The sequence below is a fragment of the Notolepis coatsorum genome (assembly GCF_963971535.1).
Source record: "Notolepis coatsorum genome assembly, chromosome: 14".
NCBI classification, from domain to species: Eukaryota; Metazoa; Chordata; class Actinopteri; order Aulopiformes; family Paralepididae; genus Notolepis; species Notolepis coatsorum.
The window spans coordinates 40,386,745-40,396,508 of record NC_140178.1 but is presented as its reverse complement, the minus strand read 5'-3'; the positions used below and the strand labels follow the sequence as shown (position 1 = coordinate 40,396,508).

Sequence of the window (9,764 nt, the reverse complement as noted above, 5' to 3'; positions counted from 1 at the left end):
GATGAGGAATGCTGATAAATAGACATAATTAAAATACACCACTTACAAAATTTGTACAGAATAACCTTCATGTCACACCATGTAACAGCTTAAAGGAAGCTGTTTAATAATTTCATTGTATTTGTTTTGGTTTATAAGAAGGTAATTGTTGCTATATGCTATATTAGTGTGTTCACAAACCTTTCTTTGCCTAGTTGAACTACTTTTAGATCACAGTGAGGAGTAGGGAAGGGTGCACCTGTGGCAAAGCGGATGAGTGCTGCAGTGTGTCAAGCTTGTTAAGGATGCCCTTTGATGCCATTGTATACATTGCGTCGCTGTAGTAAAACAGGGAAAGGATGGTAATTTTCACAAGAATGGGTTTGGCAGAGTGTGAAGGAAGCCTTGTTTAAATACAGGAAACCAAGGCCCAGTCCACACGATCACGGGTATTTTTGACACAAAGAATGGATTGCACAGTGCTAATTGCACCTTTACTTACAATTCACTATGAATTGAAAATGGGGGACCCTGGTGTAAACAAGACGAAAGTCTTTCTCTGGTCTGCACTCCCTTAACAATTGTGTGTATTGAGCCGTACTGTATTGTACCCATTCTGCAATCTGTTAATAAAATGTTCATTCAATCAATCTAATGATTGATACCATGGGTTCAAATTAAGAGTATAATCACTTTGAAAAACTGTTTAAAACAGTGTCACAAAAAACATTGTACAGCACTGGGTCAGGCTGGACTTCCATCTCATGATTAAATGAGGCTTCTGTAGATGACAGGGTTAAGATGACAGGGCACTCATTCATCTCATCTTCAAACAATTATTTTACTTCAAAAAAGATTAGTTAGACTGGCAACACTCTCAGATCGATTTGAACCATCTGCTCCTCTTTTCAAGAAACTAAACATTCTGACTGTGTCTGAGGTTAATTCTTTACAGATATGTATATTTGTGTACAAATGCATTTATGATCATCACAATCTACCAAATGGTTTTAATAGTTTTTTTCTTCTTTTAATTCGGATGTTCATTCATATGCTACACATCAGTCCAGGGACCTGCATATACCTTAGGTTTAAAAAAAAATAAAAATAAACCTCTGTACACACGGGTGGTTTAAACTGATGTAATATACATGTAGTACAATGTAGTACACGTCCTGCTCAAAACAGAAACCCACCATCTTTAAATTGCTTGCTTGAACATTAGCAACATAGCATTCATTGTTTGCAGCAAGAACAAAGTGTAATAAACAAAAAAGGATACATTCACTGTGTGTTCTGCCTCATTTGTTGATGAAACAAAACCAACATCAACACAATTTACCACCAAGAGCGGAGAGTTTAGTCTCACAAAAAGATTGCCGATTTTGTTAGCTTACATGCTAATGTGATTGGGATTTGCCATTATAATAGTTAGCATTGTGGCTAGCGTACATTAGCGTAGTAACATTACACATGGGAGACTATCTTGCTGGACACAAAAATTGTTGATATAGCAGTCTGGTTAATGTTGTTATATCGCTCGCTATTGGTTGTACTAGTAACGTTAACGCTAGTAGAATGAATGGATGAAAACTTTATTTAACAGATTGCAGAATGGGTACAATACAATACGGCTCAATACAAACAATTGTTAAGGCGATGCAGACCAGAGAAAGACAGCTCTGCCGTAAACACTGGAAATAATCTCGGTTACTATGTCCACACGCAACCACTGCAACCGGGATGCGTGCAAAACTTCACCCTGGACTCCGGTTGTAAAAGACCACGGTTGCAGTGTTCCAAAAACCCGGATGCATGTGGACAAACAGTGCAACTGTGCATATTAAATCACGGTTACATAACACCCCGCGTTCGTGTGGACAGGGCCTTGAAGTCTAGCTTTGACTTAAGCCTGAAGAGTATTGATATATGTGTGATAATTGACATCCATAGTGCACAGGTGATTGCTGTGTATGTGTATGTGTGTGTGTGTGTGTGTGATCTTGCATGTACGTGAGTGCTCGTTCTTCACACCTGTATGCCTGTAGTACCTGTGCTCTCCACCACATGTCTTCCATTTACTATAGGCTGAGGTTCTATAAATGAAAAGACCAGAATGTGTTGACTCCAAACAAGATTAAGCTGCAGTCTAATTGGCCCATTCACCCGAGAACTTAATGGTTTGCTCCGTCACTCCAATCTGGCATCGCCATGGTGACTGCAGTAAGGCGGAGTCAGGAGGGTATTTAAACCTTCCCGCAGGGTCTCAATGCCATGAACAGCAAACACCATCAAAGAAGAAGGGAGGGAGAAAAGAACAGATGAACAGAAGTGAAATAAGCTCGGAGCACAAGAGAAAGAAAGCTCGAACAGAGATCTCCTTTGGAGACATATCAACGACATGGGGTAAGGACAAATATAAAGAATATATGTATATCTGTCAAAGGGGGTTGACTTGTGGACCAGTTATGGCAAGGAATTAAGAATGTGTAGTTCACTTTATTTTTAATAAGGTGGTAAAAAAATATATAAAACTGAGTTATGATCATTATTGTCTATGATATTGTGTATGTTTGGAACTTTTGTTTAATTTTTGTATAGCCCACAGCTAGTAGCGAAATAGTTGCCTGTTAGCAGTGGTGGAAGGTAACTAAGTATTCTTAGTTACTAGTTACTTTGAAAAACATTTATTGCATAGAAAACATGGCAGAAAATTATGAAAATTATGTACTTTCAAATTTGAAGCCTTGCCAACTTCAAGAGGACGTAATCAGAGCCAGCATGACTGGATCATATACCACTTTAACATGACCTTTAGAGGTCAATGGTTCAAGGATTGAAAGCTTCCAGGCACTGGAACACACATAAATCATGTTGAATGCGTACTTTAACTTATACATTCGATATAAAAATACTTCTCTACTTTTACCTGAGTAGAATTTCAAATGGAGGACTTTTACTTTCACCAGAGTACTATTTTATCTGGGTATTTCTACTTAGAAACTGTGTACTTCCACCACTGGTCATTAGAATGTGTTATTTGTAAAGAGTACAGTAAATATAATAAGCCTAAAACTTCAGCCTACAACCTTTCGGTCAATATCGTTTTTTTCTTTGTTTGTTTGTTTTCCCTTTAATTGAATGGCTTATTGTGCGAAATACAAGCGTTCTCTCCCCAGCATTGGTGCCTCCAAACACAAGAATCAACCCCAGGATATCATAGAGAGTACTCCCAGGAGTCCCAGCCAATCAGGAGTCACTGTAAGCAGCAAAGACACCACACAAAGCCCTACAGTAGACCGTGTAAGCTCAGAGGGCAACAAGACAGCAAAGCCAACAACAGATGCCGTAGAGGAGAACACTCTCAGAGATTCAGGATTCAATAACACAAAGGAAGACACGCCAAAGCCAGACCCCGTAGAGGAGAGCGAAAACACGCCAACTCCAGACCCCGTAGAGGAGAGCGAAGACACGCCAACGCCAGACCCCGTAGAGGAGAGCGAAGACACGCCAACGCCAGACCCAGAAGAGGAGAGAGACTCGGGAGAAGACTCAGAGGAGGAGATAGCTGTACAACCGGTATTCAAAAGGAACATATACACGTCTAACACCTCCACTAGCAATGCCTTCCCACGACAACAAGAACCTGCCAAAATCGTACCGTACAGACGCCAGAGCAACGCCGCCGTGATGGTCGCCAAGGGGTAAACACTTCCGTTTGTGCCATTGTCATAAGTTTGATGATTATGTCTGATCTGATCTTGTTTCAATATATCAGCAATATAAATTCTAATGATTTATATGATGTGAATAATTCAATGATATTCACATTGTTTGAAAACTAACATTTCCGTTGGTGTCCTTTTTAGAACTGCAGGTGTTATTCCTGGCATGGAAGCGCTCGGCACTAGTAGTGGTAAGTCGGCTATCCTTCTTTCCTTGTGTGGTTCATAGCCACAGGGTGTGAAGAATCCTACGTTCTTATATATCAGTCTCCAAAGTGGTCTTGTCAGTTTAAGTCCTTGTGTTGTCAGTTTGCATACTTTATTTTGTGTAATAACTATAACAATGGTATGGAATATTGTTTTCTCTGCAGGATACGCGTGTCCTTGGGATTCCTACGGTGGCGCGGACCTCAGTGAGCTGGCCCAGTACGGAATCATCTGAGACCTGGTTTGCTGTCTGTTGGGTCCCAAACACAGACCTGTTGCTGCTGGAGCCATGCATGATATGAGTAGCACTATTTATGGCTGGACTATATGACCAAAACATCATATCCCTGATCTGGATGATCACTGAGTTACTTTGCTGTTGTGTTGTGTGTCTGAGGTGTTCTTATGTTCTCCGTCTGTCTGACTGCCTGGTTCCCTGTCCACATTGTCCTGTCCATTTATTCATATAATCCCCCCCCCCCCCCCCCCCCCCCCCGGGCTGTGCCCCGGACCGATGTAAAGATTGGCTGGGGCGCGCATTATAAATGAAAATATCATATCATAATATTCTTCTTAGTTTTGATGGTATTTAGTTTTGCACTACAAAATACGCTATGTGATAATTATAACATCTTTTTGATGTCTTTGTAAATGCAATTGTTATAGTGCTACTTTTGTATTTTCTTATCCAAATGTAAATAGAATTCAGAGTAAGTGAAAGAGTTATTCTACATTCAGTCACTTACGGGAAAGTGGGATGTTCTCAGTAAAAAATAAACTGCATAATCTGTCACTGGATGTACGAATGGCATGGGAGGGGATTTGGGAGTGGCTTTGATGACGGAGCAATGGGAAGAGGCCTTGGAAAGGGTGCATACGGCCTCAATTTGTGCCCGACATGGCCTTGTTCAGTTTAAGGTTCTGCATCGCTGGCATGTTTAAAAAACCAAACTATCTAATCTCTCAAATGTTCCCAAATGTAGATCCCACATGTGACAGCAGTTTTCGGCATAAGGGGGGAAAATAATGAGAATCTTTCTGGAAAAATTCCAAATACATTTATTTATTAATTTCTTTTTTTACATTGCTTTATTTTTTACATTACATTGCTTTACAGAGAAGTCTCCTCATCCACAGAGCTGGACTCAGTGGCTAAGGGAGGTGATGCAGAGCCATAAGCTTGAGAACTTGAGACTCACAGCACGGGGATCTCGGATACGTTTGGGAAAAAACTAAATATGGAGTCCATTTGTGGAGTGTTTGAAGGAGATACTGGATGCCCCACAGAATTGAGGCAGCTGCCTGTTTGTCCTTTTTCTCTCCTTTTGTCTTTAGTTTAGTTTAAGTTGCTGTTGGAAAGGAGTTCTGAAAATGTTAATAAAAATACAATGGAAGAAAAAAATAAACCTTACTAAAATGGATAAGCCTATTTTACTGATGCTACAGATAGTGAAGATACTTGTAGTACATGTGTTGCCTTAAAGAGACGTTTACCTGCCCTATAGACTATTTATAGATGGCACGTTTCAATCATCCTTCAGTGGCATGTGGAATGGTCCTCTATACGTTGACTTGCACTGTAATAAAATACCTGTGCAATACTCAGTCCATTCTTTTAAATGTGGTGACTGAGACAGTTGTGTGAGAGAGCGCCCCGGAGAGGACAAAGCGTCCTCCTCTGGCAGGTGACTTGCAATTACAATGGACAAACCTGACACAGACAAGTGGTATTAGCAATACATAACTTTATTAGTTCACAAAACGTTTCATCGAGTGGCTATAAAATACAGCATAGTCTATACTTTTAAGATCTAGAACTATACAAAAGAAACACAAATAAAAACAAAAGGAGACAAACGTTGATTTGATGTGAAGTGTAAAAATGACACTATTTAAGTGCAGAGGGGGGGAAAACACGTTGAAAATATTGCAACAAGAAATATGATATTTTCAAAGAATTACAAAGTTGATTTCGAAATCAGATGTTTGGTCAGGTAGGAAGATGATCCCTGATCAGATAAATGTGAATCAATGACAACTTCAAACCAGGTCTGTCATAAAAGGCTACAATTTAAACACACCATAACAATGCGTTCATTTCAATGCAAATTATCCTATAGGTTCATTTCCTGATTTAATAAAAACCTGGGAACATGGCAATGGTTTACATTCAACAGGGACAATTCATGGATTTTTCTTTTCTTTCAGTAGCATGTAAAAGTGCAAACATTTTATGGACAATAAAAAGTTAGTTATTCTGAGTACCAATCGTTGACTGGAGTATAAATGCTGAATAGCGCTGATGATAAATTGGTGGCGATAATAATCTCTGTCCTGCCATTTGTGGCTCAGGCAAAATACAACATCATACTCCATCTTGTGGACAATCAAGTCAAATACAGCAGCAGGCAAATGACTCAAAACCTTCATCAACAACACTACTCTCAAAATACTGTTGGCTATGAAGCAGCATTTTTACTTTAGAGAGGTTCTTCACTGTGTTTTGGGAAAGAGAGATTTCTTTAAAGAGATCACACCATCGTTTGAACCATTCGTCAGGTTTCTTACCTCTTTCCCCATTCCACTGTACCTATTTTCCCACCTTAAACTGTCTTAAAGGTGCACTATGCAGTTTTGGGAGCATAATTTCAAACTGACAATTCTATAATATCTTTTCATTACTGAATAAGCTAATTGTACTCAAGGGAAGAAAAGTTGGTCCCTGGAACACTGTTTGAAGCTAGAAAGCCAACTGAAATGTTGTTGACGTGTTGACTTGCACGGAATGTTGTCTTCCAACATGGCTGCCTGTAACATAGCAACCATTGCTTTGTACATGGGAGTGGAAGAGACAATGGTTGCCATAAAAAATATAGCAACACAAATTTTTATAACTTGGTATCTTATTACTGAATCTTGTAAACATGCTTTTCCAGTGTTTTACCTACTCAGATACAGAACATAGGCATTTTCTTTTGAAAGTGGTTACCAATGCTTACAGGCAGCCATACTGGAAGAAAGCGAACTACACAAACATTCTGTGCAAGGCCTCTATTTTCTGTTTATTTACTGCAGATGTACAGGTAGATGATGACATAAGATAAGAAATGACCCTCTCCTTAAATTGCATAGTGCAGCTTTAACATACCCACCCTTCCCCATTATCTTATAACGCATGGCTACAACAGAAACAATAAATAACAACTTTCATTATATAGTGCAAACCTAGAACAATAAAATTAACTGACAATACTTTGTTGATATTGTCTAAAATTGTCAGTTCACTGACCTTTTTAAATAAGCTCGAAAAAATTGAAAACAAAAACAAGGGGCAAAGGTCAAGTTTCATTGAATAACTAAATGTAGCCAATGTTCTCATGTCGTTCTTTTCACAATAATAGTATTCTCACTCATTACATGGTTTTCTTTAAACACACATCCACCCTCATGTTAAATAGAATACAGGGAGAAACAAACCCTATGTAAAGATACCCCTGGATACCTCTGCACATACCATAGATCACCAATGGAACCCTATGTAAAGATACCCCTGGATACCTCTGCACATACCATAGGCCACCAATGAAACCCTATGTAAAGATACCCCTGGACATACCATAGATCACCAATGGAACCCTATGTAAAGATACCCCTGGATACCTCTCAAAGCATGATGGTGACAAAGAAGTCTGCTTTCATACCACTGAGTCAAAAATAGCATCAAAACACTAAGAACGTAAAGGTAAATCTAGTTGAGTATGAATCAATTGATCAAGTTGGTCTGATCCAATCAAAACCGAACTGAGCTGGTCTGATTCTGACCCAATCAAAACCAAACTGAGCTGGTCTAATTCCTGGTTTCTTAAAGAAATGTGTTCCAAATGGGTCACATACTGATGCTGTTGGGCCCCCGTTATGTTTTAATGAGCCTTGGTTTGAGGAAAAGAAAATGTATTTCTTATTGAGGTCCCAAGCAAAGAATGTTTAAGGCCCCCTAGTAGAAGTTTCCTATAAGGGCAGAGTCTGACCCATTCAGTCATAACTCACTCACATGCTAGGAAAATACTTAGGATTTCAAAACCAAAGATATTCAAGATTGGCACACTCCCAGTATAAATACATGGGTTAAACTAAATACATATATAGAAAGAAAAACCTTGATGGGCAATATTTTGTGTCTGCCAAGTCAATTCAAACACCCATCAAGTAGCAAATTAAAAATAACTATTTCCAAATAATTTATTTTCTCAAATAATTTATTTTCCCACCCAGGCCGACTTGTTTTATAACATGGTCCTCTGAATGTGATGTCATCATGATGTCATGAAATCATCTGTTTTGGCATCCTGTCCTGGAGGACTGCATAGCTGGAGTGGGGGTCAAAAGGTAACTAGGCAGCAGGTGACCAATATAGTCCATGGAAGCGTGTGTGAGTGTGTGTCTTCGTATGCGAGTGAAGTCCATCATCCATGTGTATGTATGTGTGTCGTAATATGGAGGTCCATCATGCGTGTGTGTGTGTCTATTATGTCTGTGCCAGCTGTAGTTCTTCCAGACCATGTTTGCCCAGGTGGTATCTGGCCAAGTCCTTCCTGGTCACCAGCCCAACCACCTGTGGACATTCAAAACAAACAGGACATGTTTTTCAACTTTATTCATCATGGGAAGATCATCTTTTGCTGCAACGCTCTGCTTCACACTCGTGCAGTTCCACACATTTACACCTGGGGGCTGCCCAGTACAACCACAGTATGACACTGTTGACCACTAGGAGCTGCCCAGTACAACCACAGTATGACACTGTTGGCCACCACTAGGTGCTGCCCAGTACAACTACAGTCTGACACTGTTGACCACTAGGTGCTGCCCAGTACAACCACAGTCTGACACTGTTGACCACTAGGTGCTGCCCAGTACAACCACAGTCTGACACTGTTGACCACTAGGAGCTGCCCAATACAACTACAGTCTGACACTGTTGACCACTAGGTGCTGCCCAGTACAACCACAGTCTGACACTGTTGACCACTAGGAGCTGCCCAATACAACTACAGTCTGACACTGTTGACCACTAGGAGGTGCCCAGTACAACTACAGTCTGACACTGTTGACCACTAGGAGCTGCCCAGTACAACTACAGTCTGACACTTGACCACTAGGAGCTACCCAGTACAACCACAGTCTGACACTGTTGACCACTAGGAGCTGCCCAGTACAACCACAGTCTGACACTGTTGACCACTAGGAGCTGCCCAGTACAACCACAGTCTGACACTGTTGACCACCGAGCAGCTCCACTGGATAATTTGGGGGTTAAGTGCCTTGCTCAAGGGTGCTGTGGGATCGGGACTTTAATCCCCCCTCCCTCTGGCGACGTGGTCAGTAAACTTCAGACCACCCGTGTTCTGAACTTGTGTACAGGAGGAGCAACGCACACCAAAATAAGGTTCACAAGGTTCTGGTTACTGGCTAAAGTATTTACTTAAGAATGAAATAGAGTCCAACTCCATATGCAATTAATTTCATTGGACCAAAATGTTGCCAAAAAGCCCTGTTCTGGGTGTCAGAACATGACCATCATCATCATCATCCCATTTCTTCACATATACACATACAAGCTTACATACTGGTTGTCACTAAACGGCCAAGATGCAAAGTAAAAATTAAATACAATTTTAAAAAGCTCATATCTTCAAAGATCAATGATCACAAAAACATTAGTTTTCATCTCTATTTTAGGTTAGGGCGGGAGGTCTCCACTGAGGTTAACTCATTCTGCGCCATCGCTTAATGCGCCAGAGGGCACTAGTACGCCATCGCTTTAATCAATGGGGGGGACTGCGAGATTTGCGA

At 40.4% G+C, this 9,764-nt stretch overlaps 1 protein-coding gene across 1 annotated transcript in view; it reads right to left on the bottom strand.

The window, feature by feature from the left end:
* Positions 1–5,674: 5,674 nt before the first annotated feature.
* clcn7 (chloride channel 7) overlaps positions 5,675–9,764 on the bottom strand; it is an 84,155-nt gene continuing 80,065 nt past the window's right edge. Inside the window, exon 26 of the mRNA XM_084329087.1 lies at positions 5,675–8,523. Coding sequence (XP_084185213.1) covers positions 8,437–8,523 — 87 coding nt within the window. The 3' untranslated portion in view covers positions 5,675–8,436. The remainder of the gene's footprint in view (positions 8,524–9,764) is intronic.